Genomic DNA, 27,214 nt, shown 5'->3' on the forward strand with positions numbered 1-27,214 from the left:
GGACTGCAGAGAAATCCATCTCTAAATGGCTACAACTCAGGTACTACCCACCATGGAGCCTGGAGCCTCATCTAACAAACTGAAATCCACCAAATGATGGCAGATTTCACACCATTCTCTAGATTGGATTTTTGAATTTAGAACTAAAACTGAGATTCTGCCTCAAAAATCCATGTCAGCAGTCATTCCACTGCCCAATTATCATTAAGTGTGTGATTATAACCATCGGATAATTAAACTATAACTGGCACTAATGCAATTGTGTTGTTAAAAAATATTCTTAAGCAACACACTTATCCCAGGACTAGTTAACTGTTATGCTAATGTCTGGGCACATGTGACTAATAATGAAATGAGTTATAACTATGTGTTTGGATCATATTACATTGCTTCAAGTGTATCATAATATTTTATAGCTTAATGGAGAATCTGGCTTATAGCAATACAGGAAAAATAAATCTCAGCCAGTCATCATCCATTTAAGAAAAAAGTCTATATCCAGCAGCCGACAAGATTTTAACCATCAATAACAATTACCCTGAAACCTTTCTGACACAATAGGTAGATATTTAATATCAATAACATAAAATACACCCTCCCTAATGGAGATATATTAAGATATTGATTAGTTATGCAAGAAAGTTTATGCTTGTTCCATTCCCACTAGTAATTATGAGCAGGCTATTGACTACTCCTTGAACCACATCTCTTAGTCCATTTCCCTTTCTCCACCCAAGAGTACACTTGGCTGGCAGATAATCAGAACAAACAGACATTCCTGGAAAATGCAAACCATATGTGCAACTCCATGCAATGCGCATTTACTGAATACCTACTAGGTACACTTGACTGTGTCTGCGGGTGCCAAGACCATGTAGCTGAAAAGCACAGCCACTTTGCTCAAGATGCTTACAATCTAACGGGGGAGACAGACAGGACCACAGAACACCTCATGGGGAGGGATGGGGTTGGGGGCAGGCTGCAAGGCAGCTGAGCCAGAGGGTGGGGAATTGGACAAGCAACTAATGACTGTAACATAAGTCAGAGGAAGCAGAAGCAGGACTGGGAGGAAGCAGGGGAGCTGGAGCATTGCCTCCAAGAGTGATGCCTTTTCAACATTTTTCTGAGGTTAATATGTAGACCTGACAGTTGCTAGGACTCTATGGGGAGAAAACGATGTACAGGGAGTAAGGGGAAAGCAAGACCTGGAGATATGTGCAAAGACACACATCCCATCAGGTTCACTAACCTGACCACAGGGTATCCTGTGCCATAGCCCCGCTCCCTACAAGGATCCTAGGGCCTGGCTACTCCTCTCAAGGTGGAGGTCGGTCCCACAAGGGAAGCATCAGTGTTCTAGGACTTGGAACATGAAAGTTCTTCCAAGACAGCGGCAGTGATAAAAGGCTCAGTAGAGTGGCACTTGGGAACTAAATAACTGTAAAATGATGCAAGAAAGAAAATGTATTTCTTGGTTATTTCAATAGCTATTTCATTTGCTATGTTGTTGCTGTTTAGTCACGAAGTCGTGTTTGACTCTTTTGCGACCCCATGGACTGCAGCCTGCCAGTCTCCTCTGTCCATGGGGTTTCCCAGGCAAGAATACTGGAGTGGGTTGTCATGCCCTTCTCCAGGGGATCTTCCCAATCCAAGGACCGAACCTGAGGCTCCTTCATTGGTAGGCAGATTCTTTACCGCTGAGCTACCAGGGAAGCCCTTCAATTGCTGTATGTGTTGCTGTTGTTCAGTCTCTTAGTCCTGTCCAACTCTATGGGCCCAAGGACTACAGCATTCCAGGCTCCTCTGTCCTCCACTGTCTCTCAGAGTTTGCTCAGATTCATGTCCCTTGAGTTAGTGATGCTATCTAGCCATCTCATCCTCTGTCGCCCCCTTCTCCTGCCCTCAATCTTTTCCCAGCATCAGGGTCTTTTCCAATGAGTTGGCTCTTCACATCAGGTGGCCAAATATTGGAGCTTCAGTGCAGTCCTTCCAATGATAGATGATTTTAAATTATTTTGTCTCTCCCTCTGGTGGAAACTTGCCAGCCTTTTCGTTTCCATGCTCATACCTAAAAGGGTTAGTCCCTGTCCCTATATTAGTCCCAGTCTCAGTTTCTATAAGTGTGGTGAACACAGTGGTCTTGAGGGGTAGCCAGACCCACCAGGGTGATCACTTGCTAGCCGCAGGCATCCCATTCCGCTTTTCTGGACTCTGTGAATTACCATATCCCTTTGGATAGCAGGAAATCAATGGTGAAGGTGCCACCCTGCTCTGCTAGGTCTTCCAAGAATGAAGCTCATTTGCAATGCAAAGCAACATGAAGAGAATATTCTTTTAGCATTGAAGACACGTGCCAATTCCCCAGGCAATGGGAAATGGCAAAGACTGATGTTTTGATGTTTTTTTGTTAAGGCATTTTTTTTTTAAATAGAAGAATCCCATGTTTTTTCACATTCCCTTGAATGGTACAGAAGTAAATGGAGTGAAAAGAAAGAAGACCCTTTTTAAATATGATCTGTTTTCCTGTATGCATGCTGTTTAGAATGCCAATGCCTGCAGGCTATCGGGGAATTCGGGTGAGAGAATTTCTTTCCTTCCAAATTAAAAAACAAGAAAACGAGACCTCAAGGCCATTTCTGCCTTGAAACTCTTCCTCAAACATGGTGTTTCACAATTAAAATACAACGATTAACAAAGAATGATTTTCTTTCAACTAGGAGTAGAAATGAAGCACAGACACCCTACTGGTCACTCTTAGTGGCAAAATTGCTGCAAAGTGAATACAAAGCATCAGGAGCTGACTCTGGTGTTCCTATCAGCGCCAGCCAACGAGAAGTTTATATATAACAGTTTATACAAAACCATATTTTCCACCTTGATGCCCTTGGGCAGCAAGGGGTAGTGGCTCTGCCTCACTATAGGGGTTCAAAGAGCATTGCCTACACACAGAAGGTGGTGCCAATTAGAAACAGGTAACCAAACCCCTGAAAGTACACAGGAGCCCCATAAATGCCTCAACCTAAAATTGTTGTAAAGTAAAACTAAAGTAAAGTGAAAGCCGCTCAGTCATGTCGGACTCTTTGCAACCTCCATGGAATTCTCCAAGCCAGAATACTGGAGTGGGTAGCCTTTCCCTTCTCCAGGGGATCTTTCCAACCCAGGGATTGAACACAGGTCTCCCGCATTGCAGGCAGATTCTTTACCAGCTGAGCTACAAGGGAAGCCCAAGAATACAGGAGTAGGTAGCCTATCGGTTCTCCAGGGGATCTTCCGGACCCAGGAATTGAACCCGGGTCTCCTGCATTGCAGGTGGATTCTTTACTAACTGAGCTATCAGAAGTCCAAATTTGCCATAATTCGAGGCAAATGTTAATGCACCCCTGAGTTGCTGGTCCCCCAATGCTCCCATCTAAAGGTTCATGGAGTCCTTCTAACTCATATCCACAACCTTAGGGTATCTGTCCTCTTCAACTAGCTGATGAACTCGTAGGAGCTGGGCATGTCCCATTCATCTTTTTATTCTCACCTCCTAAGACAGAACTTACCAACTAATAGGCAATTAATATGTGCTTATTAAATAACTGATGTTGAATTTGACACCCAGGGAGTTTATCACTTGTCCAAGATTGCACAGCTAATTAGTAACAGAATCAATTCAAGTCTTCCAGTTCCCAGCCCCCTGTATTTCTTTTTCAGTGCCTGAAAAGGAGTTCAAGATGATTAATAATGGCTTCCATTGATTGAGGACTTGTTCCGTGCCATATCCCCTGGCCCAGCACCATGCATACATTGTTAATTTAATCTTATTGCAATCTTAAAAGATAAATAGTCCCCATTCTGTAAGTGCCGAACCAAAGGCCCCATCTGTCCAAAGTCAGGGAACAAGGAGCTGTCCGGTAGATTTCCACCAGCCTGGCCCCATATCCCACACTTCCAGTCCCCCACCACAAGAATCACCTCCCGCCGATCAATAGAAACCAAATACATTTCCTGACATGGATCTTCAATGTCATAAGACCCTGAGATGACTAATAAGTTGTTAATGCATTTTTGGGGGAAGGTCTGCAAACCTGTTTCCTTCTAATGAGAAGTTTAAGAAAAAATCAGAATCAAGCAAAAAGTAGGAAGGGAGAGAAAACTGGAAGTCTGGAGGTGCTGTGTACCTGTTTAAATAATAATAAGGCACAAGCTGAAGTCCTTGAGGGACACAAAGAGGGAGAAGTGAATGCTGTCCTGAGTAGGCAGGACCCAGAGGATGGTGGGAGCAGCTGTCCTCTCTGGGCCTTACTCCTGCAAGATTAGTCATTTAAGAGGCTCATAAAAATAAGTAAACAAACTTTCAAAAGGCCAGACCTACATCTTCTTCTAAAAAGCCAACAGGGAGCTCCTGCTAAGAAATTGTCACAAACGTACAAAGATTCATGTTACTACCACAGGAGTCTTTTACCTACAGCTCGGAAATGTGATCTTTTTTGTTCAAATGTGGTTGAAATTTGCTGGGACTGGAAAATAGATTATTCTTTCCTTAAAAGGGCAAACCGACTGCTTTGTGGCTAGCACAAACAGCTTTTTTATCTTGGCTGATTTAGATTCTACTTGTGTAGGATTGGACCCAAACAAGTGTCTGCTCTGATTCCCTCTGTCTTATCTAGACCACCAGATCATGTGGGCTTTTGTGATGTGAGCACTGGGACACAGAATGCTGGCCTCGGGTTCAAGATCTACAAGCAAGAAAAAGAACCACAATCAAATTGGAATCATACTGACTCCCAGCATCACAGACTGTTCCAGCAAAACAGAACCAGGGATGATGCAGTCCAGTGTTCTCAGTTTGGAGATTCGGAGACTGAGGCCCAGGGAGGAATGACTTGTGGCCTCATGAACCATGAAAAAGGGGCTGCAGTATACCAGAGTCTTCAGCCCACAAGGTGCCAAACCAGCAGTTCCACATCTGTTGCTATTGTTGTTTCAAGTAGGAACTCTTTACAAACATTTTAAAAATAGGAGGTTTAGGATGGCAGCTCCTAAACACAGAATTACCATGCATGGATGCTGAGTTGCTTCTGTCGTGTCTGACTCTTTGTGACCTTATGGACTGTAGCTTGCCAGGCTCCCTAGCCCCCCTCCAGGGGATCTTCCCTACCCAGACTGAACCCATGTCTCATATCTCCTGCACTGGCAGGCAGGTCCTTTACCACTAGCACTAGCTAGGAAACCCCAGAATTACCATATGGCCCAACAATTCCACTTCCGGGAGTAAGCCTGTGAAATGGAAATATCTGTGTGTGTGTCTGGCCCTGGCCTCTGGCACAGAGCTCCTAAAATGCTTGTGATTTCCTAGATGATAAGAGCACTAAGCACATTTTTTGTTCTAATATTTGGGTTTTGGTCCCAGTTCCTGACATGGAGCTCTTAAATCCCTTGGGATTTCTTAGGTGATAGCTGTGTCTTTTGTACTAATCTTGGTGGGATTCTCCAAAGCTTCAGGAAGGGGGAGCTGCTCACCGGAAAGACCGAGCCATGATAAGAAACTTGGAAATTTCCACCTCACCTCCTATTCTCCGAGAAGAAGTAAGTTAACAACTGTTCATGACTAAATGAGAAAGTCTCCAAAAATCCCCAAAGTATGGGATTTTGAGAGCTTCTGTATCTGTAAACACATCCATGTGCCAGGACAGTGGTACTCCCAACTCCACGGGGACAGAAGGGCCTGTGCTCGGGACCCTTCTAGACCTTGCCCTGTATGCCTCTGTATCTACCTGTTCATCTGTGTCCTTTTTCATATTAAATAAAACAGTCAAAGTAAGTGAGTGTTTCCCTGAGTTCTGTGAGCTGTTCAGGCAAACAGACAAACCCAAGGAGGTATTGCTATGACCTTCTGATTTATACCGAGTCAATCAAAAGTACAGGTGACTGTGTGGGATTCATGACTGTCTGAGGAGGGCGGGGGAAGTGAGGACAGTCTTCTGGGACTGAGCCCTTAACTGTGGGGTCTGCGCTAACTGCAGTCAGTATCAAAGCGAATGAATCATAGGACCCCGACTGGTGTCACAAAGAATTGCTTGGTTGTAGGAGGGGAAAAAACCCACACAACCGACATCAGAAGTGAAGTGAAGGGACTTCCCCGGAGGTCCAGTAGTTGAGACTTTGCCTCCAACTCAGGGGAGTTCAGGTTCAATCCCTGTTGGAGGAACTAAGATCCTACATGCCTCGTGGCCAAAAAATTAAAGCATGAAACAAAAACAGTATTATAACAAATTTAATAAAGACTTTTTAAAAATTAGTTTGATTATTGTAGGTCTTGTTTTAAAAAGTGAAGCAATTTGTGTGTGGTTACAGCGTGAAAGTCAAGGAAAGAAGTGGTGCAATGCCCGCCCCCACCCCCACCCAAAGAACTGAAAACAAGTATTTGCACACCCATCCTCACAGGATTGTTTTTCACAGTAGCCCAAAGGTAGAAGCTGCCCAAGTGTCCCTCAACAGATGAATGAAGAAACAAAATGTGCTCTATACACGGTATACTCTCCAGCTGGGAAGTTCTGACAGAGGCGGCAACGTGGATAGAACTTGAAGACACTATACTGAGTGAAATAAGCCAGTCAGAAGAGGACGTATTGTATGATTCCACTTACATGAGGTCCCTAAAGTAAGTACTTTCTGTCACAGAGACAGGAAGTAGAACGGTGAGAAGTGAGCACACGCTGAGGGGAGAGGGGAGTGGTGAGTTAGTATTTAATATGCACAGTTCCCATTTGGGAAGATGGAAGAAGCTCTGTGGTGGATGATAGTGCTGGTTGCATAGAAATGTGAACGTACTTAATAGCAAGTGGTTACCTGAAAAGTGGTTAAAATGATAAATTTTGTCATGTATATTTTACCACAGTAAAAAAATAAACAGAAGGGTCCACATAAACTTCCAGACTTCTAGTGTCTTTTGGAAAATAGAAGATCTGGTAATCCGGGGCCCATGTTCCTACAAGGATTCTCAGGGCAGCTGGCCCCTTACGATAGGGCAGACACGCTAGGGCTGTGTGTGGCTGCCTCCGTCCCCACCCCACCCGCCTACCTTATCAGCTGGTTCCCAAGCTGGGCTGCACTTTGAAACCAATGGCAGAACTCAGTAAATACCCCACACCCAGGCTTCCCCCCAGATAAATGAGTCAGAATCTCTGAGGGGTAGGGCCCAGGCATTGTTCACGTGTAAGAGCTCCAAGGTGTACATCTGGATGTACACCTAATGTACATCTGGAACTGAAGCCCCCTACCCAGAGGTTCAGTTCTAAGGCTTGGCTGCACATTGGAATCAATTGGTTTGGGGGGCAGTGCAGGGTTGGGGGATGAGTGTGTCTTTAACACTGTTGATGTCGCTTCCTGTAGGTTCTGACTGAATTAGTATGGGCTGTGGCTGAATATCAGGATATTTTCAAGTTCACTGGGTAATTAAATATCTATCAAAGATTAAGAACCACTACTGAGATGGAGACATAGATGTAGAGAACAAATATATAGATACCAAGAAGGGAAACGGGGTTGGCTTTGGCATATATACACTATTGATACTTTGTATAAAATAGATAACTAGTGAGGACCTACTCTACAGCACAAGGAACTCTATTCCGTGTTCTGTGGTGACCTAAACGGGAAGGAAATCCAAAAAAGAGAGGATATACGTATACATGTAGCTGATCCACTTTGTTGTACAGTAGAAAGTAACAAAACATTGTAAAGCAACTACACTTCAATAAATTTTTTAAAAAAAAGAAAGAATCACTGCCAAAGGCATTTGAGTTACATCCCTAACTACAGAAACACAACACTTGTCCATCTTTATCCCTCCACCCTGCCAAATTAAGTACATGAATAGTATACACATTATTATCATGTTGTCTATATTACATGTATGTGTATATAAACATTATATATGTATATATATATGAGTTGTGTGAGGTTAGTAATTTGAGGGACCCATGAATATAAATAAACAAATCACCACACATGCACACGCACACACACACACTCCATCATCCATCTTACTCCACAATTAACTCCAAATTCACTCCCACTCCAGTATTCTTGTCTGGAGAATCCCATGGACAGAGGAACCTGGCAGTCTGCAGTCCGTGGGGTTGCAAGAGTCGGATATGACTTAGCGACCACTTAATTATTTGTAACTTCTGGAATTTTTCTTAAAATCAGCCATAATCTTTTGCAATCACACCTTGTATGTTCCCAAAAAGCTCTGTTAAATAGGATTTTGTAGTGTGACTCTCATTTTCAAGGCACTCAGGGAGTTTGGTATCTTTAGGGAACACTTCAGAGAAGCTTTTTGTAAAACAAATAACCCTTTAGCACTGTGAACATTAAGCTATGAATGTAGCTGCTTTGTGAGTTAGGCATGGCAGTCGCAGAGCGGGTTTCCTTACAGTGCACTGAATCTATTTCCAAGGCATATCCCAAACAGTGTGTATGTCCGAGAAGATTTAAGAAAATAAGTGTTCTGAGTAGAAGTCATAAGCTTCTAACATAATAATAATAAAGATAAAGAAGTTTTATGTTTTTCTTCTCCCAATTTTCCAGTTGCAAACTTTGAGATACGCTTCCCTCTGAAAAGGAGGGCTGAAACTTAACAAAAATTTAAGACCACATCTCTGCATTCTACCTAAATCACCTTTCTATAATCAATTTTCTATCACTGTGGCAAATAGGATAACTGTCTGCTGAGAAGTTGAGGTGATTTGGCTGCCTAAAATAACACCATGGACCATCTCAAACTCACCTGATTATTCTGTGCTACACTGTAACACAAGAAAAACCTTACTGAGCTGAAAATGGTCTAGTTGGTTGAACTGTAGATGGAAAAATAGAGGCACAGAACTTTAGAACAGACTATTCCTTCAAAAAGAAGATTAAAAGTAATTTATTCTGTAAGTTAGCAACCAACTACAGCTGTTGTGACCTCAGAGCCTAACAGAGGTAACCTCTCATGAGCAACTGGTAAAAGAAGGGGATGGGATACAGAATAAATTCCAACCACAAGGCTAAAACTTGAGGGAAATTGCATTTTTAAGTATGGGCAGTCTTCATCAGAGACTGACTACTAAATATTCAAAACTCACAATCTCACAGGTGGTAGTCACATTCCCTGGACTACAAGCATTTATTTAATCCTAAATGCCCTTGAAGAGAGGGCTTCCCTGGTGGCTCAGATGGTAAAGAATCTGCCTGCAATACAGGAGATCCAGGTTCGATCCCTGGGTTGGGAAGATCCCTTGAAGCGGGGCAAGGCAACCCACTCCAGTATTCATGCCTGGAGAATCCCATAGACAGAGGAGCCTGGTGGGCTACAGGCCACAGGGCCCCACAGGGTAGACCACGACTGAAGCAGCTTATCACAGCAGAGCGTACACAGCCCTCGAAGAGAAGTGCTGGTACTAGCTCTGCTCAGGTCTGCATCATGGGATGAGGGAGGTGGTATGAGACACTAAAACAGGGAAAGGAGGAAGGGAAGAAAGCAGAGGGAGGAAGAGGAGGTAGAAGGGGAGAAAGATGTCGGCCTGAACCAAAATTCTGAGAAACTAAACATTTATGTTTGACATTTCTCTATGCCACTTTCTGAACTACATTCTCAATACTTGCCCAAGCTAACACTCAGGCCTAACCCTCTCCCTAACCAAGGGCTAAAAACTCACCTTTATCAGCTTACATCTGAGTTCCACTGGGAACAGGGGAGAAGATCCTCTCAGACTAACCCCTCCTTTGGTTCACAGCTATAAATGCTTTATAAAATGTAAAAATTAACCATAAGTCCCTGGAGAGCAACCAGAGCAGTGAGAAAATGAAGGATGGTGAGGGGGTTTCACTGAGAAGAACCCTGAGTGCTGATACCTTTCTGCCTCAGGACTTAGTCTGAGTTGGACCAAAGAGCTAAAACTGGGAGAGAAAATCAACAGTTAGAGTTTGGGAGACCACAGCAGCTGGTCAGTGACAGGGGAAACCCTGGAAAGGAGGGAGCTAAAGACCTGCCCCAAATTTTACATGCTCTGCCCAAATCTCTGCTCACCATTGAATTGCATATATACAGAGGAGACTTCAGGGAGCCCAGCTAAGGCTCAAAGAACTACAGGTATTTCAGCTCCTGACAACTTCAGAGGAGGGGCAGTTTGGAGTCTGAGTCCAGCTATTGCTACTAACGCAAAACATCAGTACACTTCAGAGGAACAAAACAGAATTCAGAACCTCTACAACATACTACAAAGAGTTGACTCTTGGAAAAGACCCTGATGCTGGGAGGGATTGGGGGCAGGAGAAGAAGGGGATGGCCGAGGATGAGATGGCTGGATGGCATCACCAACTCAATGGACATGAGTTTGAGTAAACTCCGGGAGTTGATGATAGACAGGGAGACCTGGTGTGCTGCGATTTATGGAGTCGCAAAGAGTCAGACACGACAGAGCGACTGAACTGAACTAAACTGAACAACATGTTACTTACAAAATGTGTCCAGAATACAATCTGAAATTACTAATCATGTCATGATACAGGAAAATGTAATCTATACTCAAAAGAAATGGCAATCAAGAGTGACTGACCTGAAGAAGACCCAGATACTAGAATTAGTAGGCAAGAATGCTGAAGAAGTTTCTATAACTCTGCTCATACATAGAAAGGAAAAAAACGGTTTATAATGCAGGAACAAATAGGCAATTTCAGTAGAGAAACAGAAACTACTATTCTAGTACTGAAAAAAAGAACACCTGAAATTTAAAAATTCAGTAGGTGGGTTTAACAAAAGACTAGGGATAACAGGGTAAAGGGCCAGTGAACTTGAAGATAAATCAATAGAAATAATCCAATATTAAAATCAGAGGGGGAAAAGGTGACTGTGAAAAAAGGCCCATATCAAAAGATCTAACATACATGTCATTGGAGTACCAGAAGGAAAGGAGAAATAAGGTAGAAAAAAAAATCTGAAACCATAATGACCAAAATTTCACAAATTTAGGGAAAAATATAAATTTGCATATTCAAGGAGCTTAATGAACACAACACACACACACACACACACACACACACACCCCTAAGCATATTATATTCAAACTGCTGAAACCAAAGACAAGGAAAAAAATCTTGAATGTAGCCAGGGGGAAACAACACATTACATAAAGGGAACAATAATATGAATTACTATTACTTCTAATCAGAAAAAAAGATGACAAATGATAATGAAACAACTTCTTTAAAGTGCAGAAAGAAAAATATATGTTTATTAAGAATCCATATAACAAAAATATCCTGTGAAAAAGAAAGACATTTTCAGATATATGAAAACTAAGAGAATCCATCACCATCAGATCTTCACTACAAGAATGTTACAGGAAATTATTCAGACTGAAATGATGACACCAAAATGAAACTTAAATTTCCAGGAAGGAATTATTAATGCCATGACTGGTAAATATATGGATAAAAACTGTATTCCCTTCTTAATTTATTTAAAATACATATAACTAAAGCAAAAATTATGGCATCCTCTTTATTGTGGGGTTTGTAACATGTAGATGTAATACATATGACAACTATACCATAAAGAATGGAGGGTATGGGTATATGGACCAAAAATCTGCAAGATTTTTATACTTTTTGCAAAATAGTACTATTTTGTGTGTGTGTTTGTCACTCAGCTGTGTCCAACTCTTTGTGACCCCATGGACTATAGCACAGCAGGCTCCTTGAAATCCATAGAAATAGGCTGTGAGAAGTTGAGGATATATATTGTAATGCCTGGAAGAGCCACACACACTCAAAGAAGTACAAGGGTGGTTTCATACCTATTCAAAAAATAGAATAAGAGCATAATTTCACAGAGATAATTCTACAAAAATGTTCACAGCAGCTTTACTCATAATCACCAAAACTTGGAAAGAGCCCAGGTGTACATTAACAGAGCAATGTCTGAGCAACCTGTGATCTACTCAAACAATGGATACATAGGATATACTACCCAAAAATAAAAGGAAAGAACTACTGATGAACAACGTGGGTGGACCTCAGAAACATTATCTGAGTGAAATACTTGAAGATACTAAATTTATCTCTAGTGAAAAATAATGAAAACCTGGAATAAGACAAGGTTTTGTTAGGGGAAGCACACTGACTGAAACCACCCACCCTGGTCAGGCCCTTTAGTAACCATTTGCATGAGTTGTTTTATGACAGGAGATCTTGATAAGGAATACAGAACTAATAAGCTACCACCAACCGGAAGAGTTCAGGAAAGGTCAAAAGGAGACACTGCGTGTCCGTCCACTTCCCAGAATCCCTCTCGCTAGCATCCATCTTGGCTGAGCGATGCGTGTGTCACCAGGAAAGACTCTGAATTAGAATGATTGGTCAAAGGCCACCCGGAAACTAATCCCATCACCATAAAACCCGAGACTGTGAGCCATGCGGCAGAGCAGTTCTCCGGGGTTCCCTTCCCCTCCTGCTCTCCACCCGGGTGCCCTTTCCCAATAAAATCTCTTGCTTCGTCAGCACATGTGTCTCCTTGGACAATTCATTTCCTAGTGTTAGACAAGAGCCCAGTTTCAGGCCCCCTTCCTGCAACAGTTTCACTGAGGAAAAGAATGAGGGGACTTGCTGGGGAAATGGTAATGTCACATATCTTAATAGGAGTTTTTTACTACACAGGTTTATGCATTTGTCAAAACTCACTGACAGCATGCTTAGGATTTGTGAATTTCACTATATGTAAATATGTCATAAACATTAATACGTTGTGACATAAACAAATAATGAACTCTAGTTAATAATATCCAAGTTGAGGTATAATAGCGAGAGGTATACTGGTATTTTCAACTCATTTGAAATGCATCCAAAAAGAGAGAGAGAGAGAAATAAGCTTATAGACAGTTTTTAAAAATGAATAGATGGATAGAGGCATGATAAAGCAAAATGTTAATTTTAGAATACAGGTGGTAGTTTGTGGCAGGCTGACTAATGTTCCCCTCCAAATAAAAGCTCACATCCTATTCCTAGGAACTTGTGAATATGTTATACGGAAAAAATAAAATAAAAACTTTGCAGATGTGATTAAGAATCCTGACATGAAAACATTAGACTGGACTATCCAGGTGGACCCAGTGTAATCAAAGAATCCTTAAAGAGGGAGAGAAGGTGATGTGAACACAGAAGCAGAGGTCAGAGCAATGATGTGGCCACAAACCAACAAATAAATGCATCCTCTAGAAGTTGGAAAAAGCAAGGAATAGATCCTCCCCTAACTTCCAGAGGGAACACAACCTTCTGGGACCTTGATTTTAGTCTTATAAGACTCACTTCAGACATCTGCCCATCAGAATGTTTAATCCATTTGTGTTCTTTTAAGCCACAAAATTTGTTGCCATTTGTTACAGCACCAAGAGGAACCTCATAAATAGATACATGGCTATTCACAAGTCTTTCAACTTTTCTGTATATTTGGAAATGTTCATAACAATAAGTTGAAGTTAAAAATATAAAACCTCCCATTGTGTGGGAATTAGATAAAAAGTGAACTTATGGAAATTTTAACACTAACATCTGACTGGTTAACAACCTCTCAACTCTTCCAAAGTTATTTAAAAGTTTTGAGTAGAACCCTGATTAGTTATTAGAATACATAATTGTCCTGATTACAATAAGTAAGGCCAAAATCAACTTTAAGCTTTAAATTACAATAAGTAGAGGAGAAAATGAGGGCTTCCCTAGTGGCTCAGTGGTAAAGAATCCTCCTGCCAAGCAGAAGATGTGAGTTCAATCCCTGGGTCGGGAAGATCCGCTGGAGAAGGAAATGGCAACCCACTCCAGTATTCTTGCCTGGAAAATCCCATAGACGGAGGAGTCTTGTGAGCTACATCCCATTGGGTGGCAAAGAGTTGGACATGACTTAATGACTGAGCACACACAGGGAAGAAAGTGAAGGAAAACTTTCTGGAAAATATGTTTTTATTTAAAGAACCCACCACATGGAGAGATCAACCTGGCCTAGTAACTCTTCCAGACCCTGTTCTCTAACATATTAAACTTGTTTTTTTTCTTCCTCTGCTTGTGAACCTATGGATTCTCCAGAATATTCAAGTTCTGTTTTGTTTATTGGTTTTTCTCCCTCCAAAGAATCCAGGAATGGAAGGGCCAAGCAGCAACCATTTGAATGATTAGATCTATAGTTTACAACTATAGATTCTTTTTAAACTTAGTGCTTATGAATCAGAGATCCACTGTGTTAGAGAAAACCAGGCTCTTCTTCACCTGGATAAGAACAGGTCCGGGTCTTGCTTTCTGGAGATTTTTATTACCAAAATCTGGAAGTTAATCTTCACTGCATCATTCTAAAAGTGCAAACCGCCTTGGAAAAGAACAGTAAAAATGCATACCAAGAGGAAAACAAAAAAGCAGGCAAAGCTTAAAGTTGATTTTTAAATTGACGGTTTTCAAAATGGCAAACAAAAACTTAAAAAAATTTTAACCAAGTTTATAGCTCAAGCTGTGGATAAAAATAGAAATCAGAGTCATGTGTTGAAGAAACTTATACACAGCCTCTCCAGAGCTGTGTTCTCAGGAAGGGAAAGATCAGATTTTTCAAAATCTGTTTTTCAAGCAAAATGAATAAAATATCTCAAATATTTTATCCTAAGTGCCAAACATGGCAGATGGCACTTGCGTGGAGATTATATAATCGCATAGAAAACCAACCATAAAGTTCTAAGAATAGTCACAGAGTGAAAATACCTCCAGATCATCCTCTCACTAATCAGAATGGCTCTCCTACAGGGAGGGCCCACCATCTTTGAAGCCCAGAGAGAAATGCAATTAGGGGAGAATTCCATTTCTCTGGCGCCAGACTTGAACTTAAACCAAGAGTTCAGTCAGTGCCAATGTTTTCTCATTATCACAGACACCTAAAACTCACTGGTTTTAATTCAACAGTCACTGAATTCAAGAAGGGTCTATGTACTTTGTAGAAATTTGCATATTATTCTCATAAAACCTCCAGATTTTTTTTTTTTTTTACTTTTATTTGCATTTATTTTCTGCAGCATTTATTCCCGGGCCATAAGTTTTTGTTTCTTCAGTTTCTTCTGGGATATCTTTTTCTTCTGTGCAACCTCCTCTTCTGGTTTAGGAACAATCTGTTCTTTTTCAGTAAGGATCATCTCAGTGTGGCAGGGAGAGCTCATGTAGGGGTTGATCCGACCGTGAGCTCTGTAAGTCCTGCGCCGCATCTTGAGGGCTTTGTTCACTTGGATGTGCTCAATGACCAGAGAATCTACATCTAAGCCCTTAAGTTCAGCATTACTCTCTGCATTTTTGAGCATGTGTAGTAAAAATTCAGCACTCTTTTTGGGCCACCGACCCTGCATCCAGCCCCACTGTTTGGCCTGTGCACACCTACCAACTCCACCATTGTAACGACGGAATGGCACACATTGCTTCTTTAAAGTGACATCCTTCAGATACTTGGTGGCTTTTCGGATATGCATACCCTTTATGGCCTGGGCAGTCTCACGAGTGTTCTTAAAGTGAACACGAAGATTTGAACCTCTTGATTTGCATGATTTTGTGGAGTTTTCTGGGTCAAGTGAATAGCACACCATTTTTAAGGGTCAGCTCAGGCCGCTTCCAGATTTTAAATTTAGCATTTTTTAAGCACCAAGTGTATCTTCAGCAATCACTTCATGTGTTTGCTGGTCATAGCTAATCTTGAGTAGAGTCAGTAGTGTCTCAAAGCACATTTTGGATAAATTAATTTATGAATGTGTAAAAAAGTTATGACCAACCTAGATAGCATATTAAAAAGCAGAGACATTACTTTGCCAACAAAGGTCTGTCTGGTCAAGACTATGGTTTTTCCAGTGGTCATGTATGGATGTGAGAGTTGGACTAGAAAGAAAGCTGAGTGCCAAAGAATTGATGCTTTTGAACTGTGGTGTTGGAGAAGACTCTTGAGAGTCCCTTGGACTGCAAGGAGATCCAACCAGTCCATCCTAAAGGAGATCAGTCTTGGGAGCTCATTGGAAGGACTGATGTTGAAGCTGAAACTCCAATACTTTGGCCACCTGATGTGAAGAGCTGACTCATTTGAAAAGACCCTGTTGCTGGGAAAGATTGAGGGCAGGAAGAGAAGGGGATAACAGAGGATGAGATGGTTGGATGGCATCACCAACTCAATGGACATGGGTTTGGGTGGACTCTGGGAGTTGATGATGGACAGGGAGGCCTGACATGCTGCAGTTCATGGGGTCTCAAAGAGTCAGACATGACTGAGTGACTGAACTGAACTGAATTTACCTAAAACAAGATTTACCAATTTTAAGAGTACAATTAGATGAGTTTACAAATACTTACAATCAAGATCCAGAAAATTGCCATCATCCAAAAAGATTTTCCTCATTTGCTGTCAGCTTCATCTCCCTAATTCCTGGTCCAAGGAAACCATTGTCTATCACTGTTATTTTACCTTTTCTAGAATTTCACATAAATTAAATCATACAGTCAGTAGTCTTTTATGTTTGTCTTTCACTCATCATAATGTATTAGGGTCTTATTCATGTTGTATATGAGAACTAAATTGTTGCCTGCCGTGTCAATAAACAAAAGACATTGCAGCCATCAAGCCATCACATTACAATCGCTGGGATGGTACACTCTGAGGAAATTCAGGATGAGAAAACACAGGGTGCTGGCCCCAGATAGCTAAATTGCATATCAAAGGAGTGACTTCACTGAGCCCAGATTCTTGCACCTTCCCATACAAAGAAAAGTGCTAAATTCCTTAACTTGAGATATCTGGTTCTCTTTTATTAACAGTAATATTTTGAAGTTCTAACAATCTGGTCTTTTGTTGCAAAAAGTCCTATGTATCCTGCCCCCACCTTGTTTCCCTGGAATAATTTCTCAGAATCATCTGAGATGCTGTGTCCCAGGCTTAAGTCCTCAGTTTTGTCTTCCAAATAAAACCTAATTCTCAATTTAAGCTACACTTTTTTTTTCACTCAACATGTATATCAACAGTTCGTTTTATTTTTGAGTAGTGTTCCATTGTATGGATGTACCACAGTTGATGGGTATTTGGATTATTTTCAGTTTTGAACTATAAGAATAAGCTAGCTATGGATATACAAGCACAAGTCTTTGCATGGACATGTCTTCTGTTCTCTCAGGTAAATTCTTAGGCGTGGAGTTGCTGGGTTATATGGTATAAATATGGAAGTGTTAGTCGCTCCATCATGTCCAACTCTTTGCTACCACACAGACTGTAGCCCACCAGGACCCTCTGTCCAAGGGAGTCTTCAGGCAGGAATACTGGGGTGTGCAGCCTTTCCCTTCATCCAGGGATCAAAACCAGGTTCCCCACACAGTGGCCATAAGTATATATTTGACTTTAAAATAAATTGCCAAATTTTTTCCAATGGGGCTGCAATATTTTACATCCCCATCGGCATGTGAGAATTCCAGGTGTTCTACATCCTCATCAGTACTCGGTATGATCAGTCTTTTTAATCTTAGATGCTCTGGTGGGTGCAGAGAGGGATTTCACTTTGCAGTTTTCATTTGTATTTCTCTAGTGAATCATATCATTGAACACCTTTTCATGTGCTTGACAGATCAATTCTGATATCTATGTTTCATGAGGTATATTCCTAATAATAGAATTAGAAGGATCAAATGGTTTCTCCCTGAACAGAGCCACTTGTAAATCCAGAGGTAGGCAGATTCTGGAACGACTCTCTCAAGATAAGACCACACCTAGAAAAGATACGCCCCTTAAAAAGGTCCGTGTGTGTGTGTGTGTGTGTGTGTGTGTGTGTGCGTGTTCTCAATCACTCAGTCATATTCCCAACTCTCTGTGACCCCATGGACTATAGCCACCCAGGCTTCTCTGTCCTTGGGATTTTTCCAGGCAAGACTACTGGAGTGGGTTGCCATTTCTTCTCCAGGGGATCTTCCCGACACAAGGATTTTCCCAACTAGGGATCAAACCCAATTCTCCTGCGTCTCCTGCATTGGCAAGCAGATTCTTTACCACTGAGCCACCAGGGAAGCCCTAAAAAGATCCATATTTTATAGAAAAATCTTTTAAAACTAAGGCTGAAGAGTTAAGAGCCAGATTAATTATCTGCCTTTCCTTCCTTGGTGGGGGGTGGGGGGGGGGGTGTGTGGAGAGAAACACTCCTCTCACAAGTGGAAAGATCTGGAAATGATACAGCAGTTCCTTGTCCAACAGACATGCCCACATAGTATATCACCAGCTTTCAGATGGCCATCTGAGATCTGAAGCCTTTAGAATATTCAATTTGCCTCTCGAAAAGAACCAAATGTTAAGCTATGCCACACATGTCGTTAGTCTCTTACAGCATTCAATTTTCTCTTCATCTTATTATTTTTAGGTAGGATTCAAAACACCCACCAGGGATGTATTTTTTTATGAGCAAGAACGTTGTTTTGGTAGAAAATGTGTTCAACTCTTAATCATTGTCAAGGTTTTTTTCTTTTTTTCAGATGAGATGTAGCTTTCCATCTACTTAAAGTACAATAAATTACTCATATTCAGGACATCAAAAATGTCACCCTTTTACTTAGAAAAAGAATAAAATCAGTCTACACAATTATCCTCTCCATCACTAACAGTTTTGAGGAAAAAAAAAAAAATCTCTTAGAAAACTTATCTATATAACATTTCCAAATCTTCTACTAGAAACTGGCATAAACCCTGAGTGTCTCCCCCTGATTTTCCATCTTTATTCCAACTGTATACTCAGACATCTGCTCTCCAGCCTTTAAGTTGGAGAATCAAGTTCAATAAATTGGATTATTTTTCCAAAAGCTGAAATCCTCTTCGGAAGTAATTTATACTTTTTTTCATCAGAAAAGAAGAGCAAAGAAAAAAAGATATGAGGCAAAAATCAATTTACAGCTGAGGTCCAGCTATTTGCATCATTCTTCTTTAACCCTACTGTACTTGCTTCAGGTTGTATGTTAGTCGCTCAGTCCTGTCCAACTCTTTGCAACCCCATGGACTGTGGCCAGCCAGGCTCCTCTGTCCATGGGGTTCCCCAGGCAAGAGTACTGGAGTGGGTAGACATTCCCTTCTCCAGGGTATCTTCCTGACTCAAGGATTGAATTCAGGTTTCCAGCATTGCAGGCAGATTCTTTACCATCTGAGTCACCAGGGGACCCAGCCCCTTCCCAACTCTCAGATACTATAAAAAATCATTTGCTGTTGAGGAGGAAACAGGAACACTGACCCTCCCCCCACCCCAGGCTTCCTTTTGCCAGTCCAAGGTCTAGCCCACACCCTCCTGCTCTTTGCCCCCAGTGCAATGAGCTCCACGTAGGCAACCTTTTGTCAGGGAAGGGTCTCAGGAGCCCATCTGGTGGCCTGTGTTGGGGGGAGGCTGGCCAGGGTCAAGGGCTGTAGATGGGGAAGCAGGAGGAGGGGTGTGTTTGGAAAAGCGGCCTCTGTGAGTGTGTATGTGATGGGGAGTGGTCAGCACTGAATAGGGGTCCCCTGCTGGGGTTCCATAATGACATCAGTGGGGAACAGGCAGAGCCTTCTGTTGTCCAGATGGGGACACTGAGGCAGAGACTCCTCCAATCTTTGAGAAGGGAGGGGCCAGCCATCAGTATCAGGTTGGAGGTTAGGAATTTAGTTGGCCAGATTACATTTTGACTCTGCGGGTATATAAGTATGACCATGGAATGAAAGAGTCTTTCCCTTTGGATGGACTCATCTTCTTTTGTACACCATGGGTGATGGTAATTACATCCACAACAAACTAGATTTTAGATTCCATCTTTCAGAGAAGGAGACTATTCCATTTCCATAGATATTTAATACTTATTTCTTTAACAAGCATATTTTCCAATATAAGATATGCCACATTAAATCCAAATATAAATTTAAATGCCTGAGATTTGGCCAAGAAACAGATTGAGTATCAAATGAGAACATCATGGTATTTCACACACTTAGGTGTTAATTACTCCAACTAGGATTGATTCCCCAAAGGCATTTTGCTTGACATCCATCAGCTAGTCCTTTTGTGGAAATCTAAGTCATCAAATCAGTTGCAGAATTCAGAAAGATTGATAAACACAATTAAAGCTGTTGTCTGTATTTTCTCATGGAAGTCCTTTGCCATAATCCATCGCTATAACCAGTCCCAAGATCCCAACTCCCACACAGCTGCCCTCATTTCTACCCCCTATATACTCCAAGATCCCATTCCTACTCCAACTTTGACTCCCTTCATCTCAGCAGTCAGAGGAAGAAGAAAAACATAGGCCCATCCATTTCTGCAGTTATATCCTGTTGGGACTCAAAGGCTTGGTCTGCTTGTAGGCAAATACACGTGATGAGCAACAGAAGGAATGAGGGAATCTGCAAACAGCATCCCTGTATCTCACAGCACCCTCTTAACAAGCAGAAATACTGATTTTGCCTTTTTTAAAAAATTCACTACACATGGTAATTATATAAACTATGTCATTAGTAAAGTTTTCCCAATATCATTTTTTGTTGTTGTTTAGTTTCTAAGTCATGTTCAACTCTTTGCAACCCCATGGACTATAGCCCAGCAGGCTCCTCTGTCCATGGGATTTCCCAGGCAAGAATACTGGAGTGGATTGCCATTTCCTTCTCCAACGGATCTTCCCAACCCAGGGACTGAACCCACGTCTCTTGCATTGGAGGCAGATAATTTACCGCTGAGCCATCTGGGAAGCCCATCTGTTCAGTTCAGTCGCTCAGTCGTGTCCAACTCTTTGCAACCCATGAACCGCAGCATGCCAGGCCTCCCTGTCCATCACCAGCTCCCGGAGTCCAATCAAACCCATGTCCTTTGAGTCAGTGATGCCATCCAACCATCTCATCCTCTGTCATCCCCTTCTCCTCCTGCCCTCAATCTTTTCCAGCATCAGGGTCTTTTCAAATGAGTCAGCTCTTCGCATCAGGTGGCCAAAGTATTGGAGCTTCAGCTTCAACATCAGTCCTTCCAATGAACTCCCAAGACTGATCTCCTTTAAGATAGACTGGTTGGATCTCCTTGCAGTCCAAGGGACTCTCAAGAGTCTTCTCCAGCACCACAGTTCAAAAGCATCAATTCTTCTGCACTCAATTTTCTTTATAGTCCAATTCTCACATCCATACATGACTACTGGAAAAAGCATAGCCTTGACTAGACAGACCTTTGTTGACAAAGTAGTGTCTCTGATTTTTAACATGCTGTCTAGATCGGTCATAACTTTCCTTCCAAGGAGTAAGTGTGTTTTAATTTCATGGCTGCAATCACCATCTGCAGTGATTTTGGAGCCTAGAAAAATAAAGTCAGCCACTGTTTCCATTGTTTCCCCATCCATTTGCCATGAAGTGATGGGACTGGATGCCATGATCTTAGTTTTCTGAATGTTGAGCTTTAAGCCAACTTTTTCACTCTCCTCTTTCACTTTCATCAAGAGGCTCTCTAGTTCTTCTTAACTGTCTGCCATAAGGGTGGTGTCATCTGCATATCTGAGGTTATTGATATTTCTCCCGGCAATCTTGATTCCAGCTTGTGCTTCCTCCAGCCCAGCATTTCTCATGATGTACTCTGCATATAAGTTAAATAAGCAGGGTGACAATATACAGCCTTAACGTACTCTTTTTCCTATTTGGAACCAGTCTGTTGTTCCATGTCCAGTTCTAACTGTTGCTTCCTGACGTGCATATAGGTTTCTCAAGAGGCAGGTCAGGTGATCTGGTATTCCCATCTCCTTCAGAATTTTCCACAGTTTATTGTGATCCACACAGTCAAAGGCTTTGGCATAGTCAATAAAGCAGAAGTCGATGTTTTTCTGGAACTCTCTTGGTTTTTCAATGATCCGGCAGATGTTGGTAATTTGATCTCTTGTTCCTCTGCCTTTTCTAAAACCAGCCTGAACATCTGGAAGTTCACGGTTCACGTATTGCTGAAGCCTGGCATCACTTTACTAGTGTGTGAGATGAGTGCAGTTGTGTGGTAGTTTGAGCATTCTTTGGCATTGCCTTTCTTTGGGATTGGAAAGAAAACTGACCTTCTCCAACCCTGTGGCCGCTGCTGATTTTTCAAATTTGCTGACATATGGAGTGCAGCACTTTCACAGCATCATCTTTTAGGATTTGAAATAGCTCAGCTGGAATTCCATCACCTCCACTAGCTTTGTTCGTAGTGATGCTTCCTAAGGCCCACTTGACTTCACATTCCAGGATGTCTGGCTCCCGACCCAGGAATCGAACCTGGGTCTCCTGCATTGCAGGCAGATTCTTTACCAACTGAACTATCAGGAAAGCCCTCCTTAGATTGCCAGAGCTAGACTATTTGATGAGATCTTAGAAAAAAGTGAGTGTGATTTTGTTTAATCAACATTCCTTCTTGTTTTTGTTTTTAATACATAGGCTTTTTGCCTGAATTTATGGTGATTATCTGGGTCGTGAAGATCTTTTTTGTACAGTTCTTCTGTGTATTCTTGCCACCTCTTCTTAATATCTTCCCATATCATTTTTTAAATATGTCCAAAACAAGGTTGGGCTTCCCTGGTGACTTTAGACAGTAAAGAATCTGCCTGCAATGGAGAAGACACAGGTTCAGTCCCTGGATTGGGAAGATCCCCTGGAGAAGGGAATGGCAATGCACTCCAGTATTCTTGCCTGGAAACTTCCATGGACAGAGGAGCCTAGAGAGTTACAGTCCATGGGGTCATATAGAGTTAGACACGACTGAATGACTTTCACTTTCACAAAGCATGGTTATTCCCTTCAACAATAAGTCCACCTGTGTTTATCATAGGGGAAGGTAGGAAAAACCCCTCCACCCCATTTTCATGCACTGAGACTCACTCCACTCTAGAGTTACAGATGCAGAACCCAAGAAGGGCACTCCAGTGGTGCTCTGGCACTTAGGAATTTTTCAGCCCACATGTGCCAACAGCTGCCCTCCCTCTCACCTCCTCCCCTCACCAACAGAGTGGGGCTGGGACCAGACCACTTAGGAATATCTCTTACATCTGGGTGCTGCCAATGAACACTTTCTGATGGGCTCATTTTAACCACACCAGCAAAGCCCTCCAAACCCTGAGGGTCACAAAGCTCAGGCCTCCTCCTGCTTAGCTAGACTTTGCTCACCCTGGAGCTCAGGAATAAAGATTTCTGGAGTCTCCCACCTCCACTCTCCCTGACTGCCAAAGTACAACTATCAGGTAGACATACTATAAAGGAAGGAAAGAAAACAACTCAGAATATGACATTTCCAGTAAGACCGCTCCACAGTGGTTCCCCTTCAAGCACTCATTGTTGACCATATACAAGTCCTTCCCTTCGCATGGGCTCCTTCTAAGCATTCATGGCTCTCACAAGCTTAGAAAAGAAGTGAGAAGGCAGGAGGAGGCCAGGGAATGTGTTAGCACCAAGTCTCAAACTCTAAGAGCCAGAGTGACCTACAAGGTCCTCTAATCCAACCATTTTGTTTTACAGAAGGAAAACATTATGGCCAAGAGAGGGTATGGGTGGTTGACCCAAGATGCATCTGGTGGCCTAAAATTGATTTAGTGCACCTTCCTTCCTTTATCTTCCAAAATAAAAAGCTATCAGTTACCAAATCAATAATGATAATAATATAGTTGTGTGCTTACTGTTGCCAGGCCCAATGCTGACAGTCCTTCATAGATTATTTCATTTAAACTCACAACAATCCTATGAGGTACATACTCATTATTTCCACATCAGAGATGAAGAAACTACAGCAAGTTTAAGACGCTGGTTTTAGGTCACATAGCAAGTGGATGGAAGAGCTCACAGCTTTAGCTATACTTTCTACACACACTGATATCTGATACTTCTGTCATGCCCCTAGGCACCTCATGAATCATCACTATATAAATTAATTCCAGGATCCCTGAAGATCTTATGTGGTTATAGAGAACCAGGGTTACCCATTTCCCCAAAATACCATAAAACAGATTGCAGCTGCCTTCCCAAGAGTAGGGTCTAAGAGACTAAGTGTTTTAGTCCTCCAAGCTTCAAGCAAGCTGGATTGTCCATAGAAAAGCCAAGTCCACTTGACATGACCTTGAGAAGACAAACTCTCGTTTGGTATTTATAGGACTTCTCAATATTTTCTGTGTACATTTACATTGCCTCCAGAGTGCTTTTTCACCCCACCTCCTACAGAAGGCACAGGCAACCAACAGCCTTTACCAATTCACCCAGCTGACAGCATCCCAAAGCTGAGCTCCCATGAAGGAGCAACCCCCAGAGTCCATGGGAGATCCAGAGCAGATTTTCCACTCACTAGCACAACAGTCCCACCCCATGCACCTCGAGAAAGAGGGCATACAGACTTCCTGTTGAAGAAGTCTGGCCTGGGATGCTCCAAAATGTATAAAGTAGAGGCAGAGTTGTCTGAGCTGAGTTCCCCATACCAGCAATATTCCCCATCATGGAGCACAGAAGTGACCAGGCAGAAAGACCTTCTTACAAAAGCAGTGTAAGGCAGTAGTTAAAGAGAACAGGTTCTGTAGTCAGACCTCAGCTGAAATCTTTTCCCAGCTTAGCGACGTTGTTAGCCTCTCTGAGCCTCAGTTTCCTCATTTGTAAAAGGGACAGCGTTGACTATGTTAGTAATAATCTCGCAGTCTTGTTTCCAAAGCTCATTTTATTTAGATCAGTTTAGTACATTGCACTAATTGTTTTAGGTATTTTAATTATATGAGATATACCATGTGTCAGAGATGATTTAATCTGTTTAAGTGTTGAACTGCTAGCAGAACTTGTACATTTACAGTAATTCAGACTTACTAAGGAAAACAGCTTACCAGTATTTAGTTTTATATTGAGGTGCTCAGGTTGAGATAAAGTGGTATGAAAATTTAAAAAAAAAAAAGGAAAAAGCAGCTGCCTCAGAGATAATTAAATGAGTTAATATATTGTATCTGTGATAATTAAATGAGATAATATATTGTATCTAACACAGTGCCTAGCACACAGTAATACAATTATCTTTATGTTTTTGATAAATTTGCTTCATCTCTGTTCATGGAGAGAGAATTTCTCCTCTTCTTCATGCCAGGAGATGAAAGATAAGATAGGGGAGGAGGGTAAAAAAAATTAGGCAGAGAATTCTAATGTCAGTGGATGCTAAAGCCAGGAGAGTCTGAGGAATGACTCTAAATCTGTATACAAAAAAAGAATCCAGCCAATTATACCTACATTCCAGTACTTTTCAAGTACATATTTATAGCATATGTTTAGGTGTTTATGCTGTATATATAATTAGCCATTTTTCTTCAGTGTATCCAGTAATTATTTTATCAAGTGCACATCTGTTTTAATTAGGCATGTACACACTTTACTATACTGTAAAATGTCAAACACACTGTAAAATAGCTCAGAGTACATTAACACATAAAAACAAAAATTCATTTGACATATCACAAACAGCTGCAAGAAGCTCATAGACCCAACCAGCTGCTACTCAATGACTCCCAGCCAACGGCTGTTCCATCGGATCCTTCGGGGATCGCTCCCAAGCCGGAGCTGCAGCTCTTGATTTCAGTTCTGCCTCAGCTAGACTATCAGATGAAGTGTGTGGGGAAGCATGTGGCCTGACTGGTACCACACACGTGGAGTTGTCTTCAGCTCGCCAAGTTGCAAGTGATAATAGTAACTGATAGCAAGTGATAAGCAACTAACAGCAAGTGATAAGCAACTCTTAATGCAGCTGATAATAGAAAATACCTCGAACCCAGGGGGGGCTTCAACTGCCAACTGGTAGACTCCCTCATTGGAAAGATAGGGACACAGACCTAGAGGGAGGAGCTGAGTTAGTGAATGGACTGGGTTCATCCCTGGGTCATTTGAAGGAGTCCAATCCAGTGCCCTTTCTACTACAGTAGTTTCTAAACTTGACTGCACATCAGAATCATCAGGAGGCTGACATAAAATACCAATTCCCAGGGCTCACTCTGACTCACTCAGTCTTTACAGTAGGTCTGAGGTGCAGCCCAGGAATATATATTTTAATAAGTATTGCTAGTAATCCCAAAGCTACTTTATATGGAGAATGTGGAAAAAACTCCTACAACTTACTAATAAAAAGGTATACAACCCAAGTCTTGAATAAACATTCTACAAAGAAAGATACAAGAAATGACCAATTAGCACATGAACAGTCAATTTCATTAATCCTCAGAGAAATGCAAATGACAAACCACAATAAGGTGTCATTTCACATCCACTCAAACAGCTGGAATTAAAAACACTAACACCACTGAATGTTGGCAAAAATGTAGAGCAACTGGAACTTTCACTAGTTATGGTAAGAGTGGAACACAGCACAGCCATTTTGGAAAGACATTTGGCTGGATCTTATAAGGAGAAATATATTAATACAGCTACCCTATGTCCCAGCAATACAATCCTTCACTATTTCCTCCAGACAGATAAAGACATATGTCCAAGAACGTTCACAATGGCTCCATTCCTGTTCTCCAGAAAACAACTCAAATCCAAGGAATGATGGATAAGCAAATTATAGTATTTTCATACAAATACTCAGCAATAAAAAGGAACTATTGATACACCCAAAATAATAGATGAATCTTACTGACAGTATGCTAAATAAAAGAAGCTGAACACAAAAGAGGACACCTTATACTTTTCCATGTATTGATATATATGATTTCATTTATATGAAGTTGTAGAATGGATGAAGCTAATCAGTGGAGATGGGCTTCCCTGGTAACTTTAGATGGTAAAGAATCTGCCTGCAATGGAGGAGTCACAGGTTCAATCCCTGGGTTGAGAATATCACTTGGAGGAGAAAATGGCAACCCACTCCAGAATTCTTGCTTGGGAAATTCCATGGTCAGAGGAACCTGAGAGGCTATAGTGCGTGAGGTCGCAAAAGAGTCAGCCACAACTTAGCAACTAAACAACAGCAACAATCAATGGGAATATTAGTCAAAATAATAACTGCTTATGGAGAAGAACAGGTTTGATTTGAAAGTGATTTTCTGGGGTTATACAAATGTTCTGTTTTAACTGGAGTGCAAGTTACATGGATATATACATTTATCAAACTGTATATTTAAGAGCTATGGTTTTCATTATACATGTATAGTAGCTCAGTTTAAAAAAAGAAGAAATAAGTAGATGGAGAGATAA

General features: G+C 41.6%; 1 protein-coding gene and 1 long non-coding RNA gene across 2 annotated transcripts in view; both read right to left on the reverse strand.

Annotated features, from left to right (window-relative positions):
- LOC122698922 overlaps positions 1-27,214 on the reverse strand; it is a 92,495-nt gene that overhangs the window by 62,077 nt on the left and 3,204 nt on the right. The gene's annotated exons all lie outside the window — the stretch shown is intronic.
- LOC122698921 (60S ribosomal protein L17-like) lies at positions 15,039-15,650 on the reverse strand. The gene has a single exon (XM_043910602.1). It carries the CDS (start codon positions 15,630-15,632, stop codon positions 15,078-15,080), a length of 555 nt encoding a protein of 184 aa, XP_043766537.1. The 5' UTR covers positions 15,633-15,650; the 3' UTR covers positions 15,039-15,077.

Source organism: Cervus elaphus, chromosome 8 (genome assembly GCF_910594005.1).
Source record: "Cervus elaphus chromosome 8, mCerEla1.1, whole genome shotgun sequence".
In the NCBI taxonomy this organism is placed as follows: domain Eukaryota; kingdom Metazoa; phylum Chordata; class Mammalia; order Artiodactyla; family Cervidae; genus Cervus; species Cervus elaphus.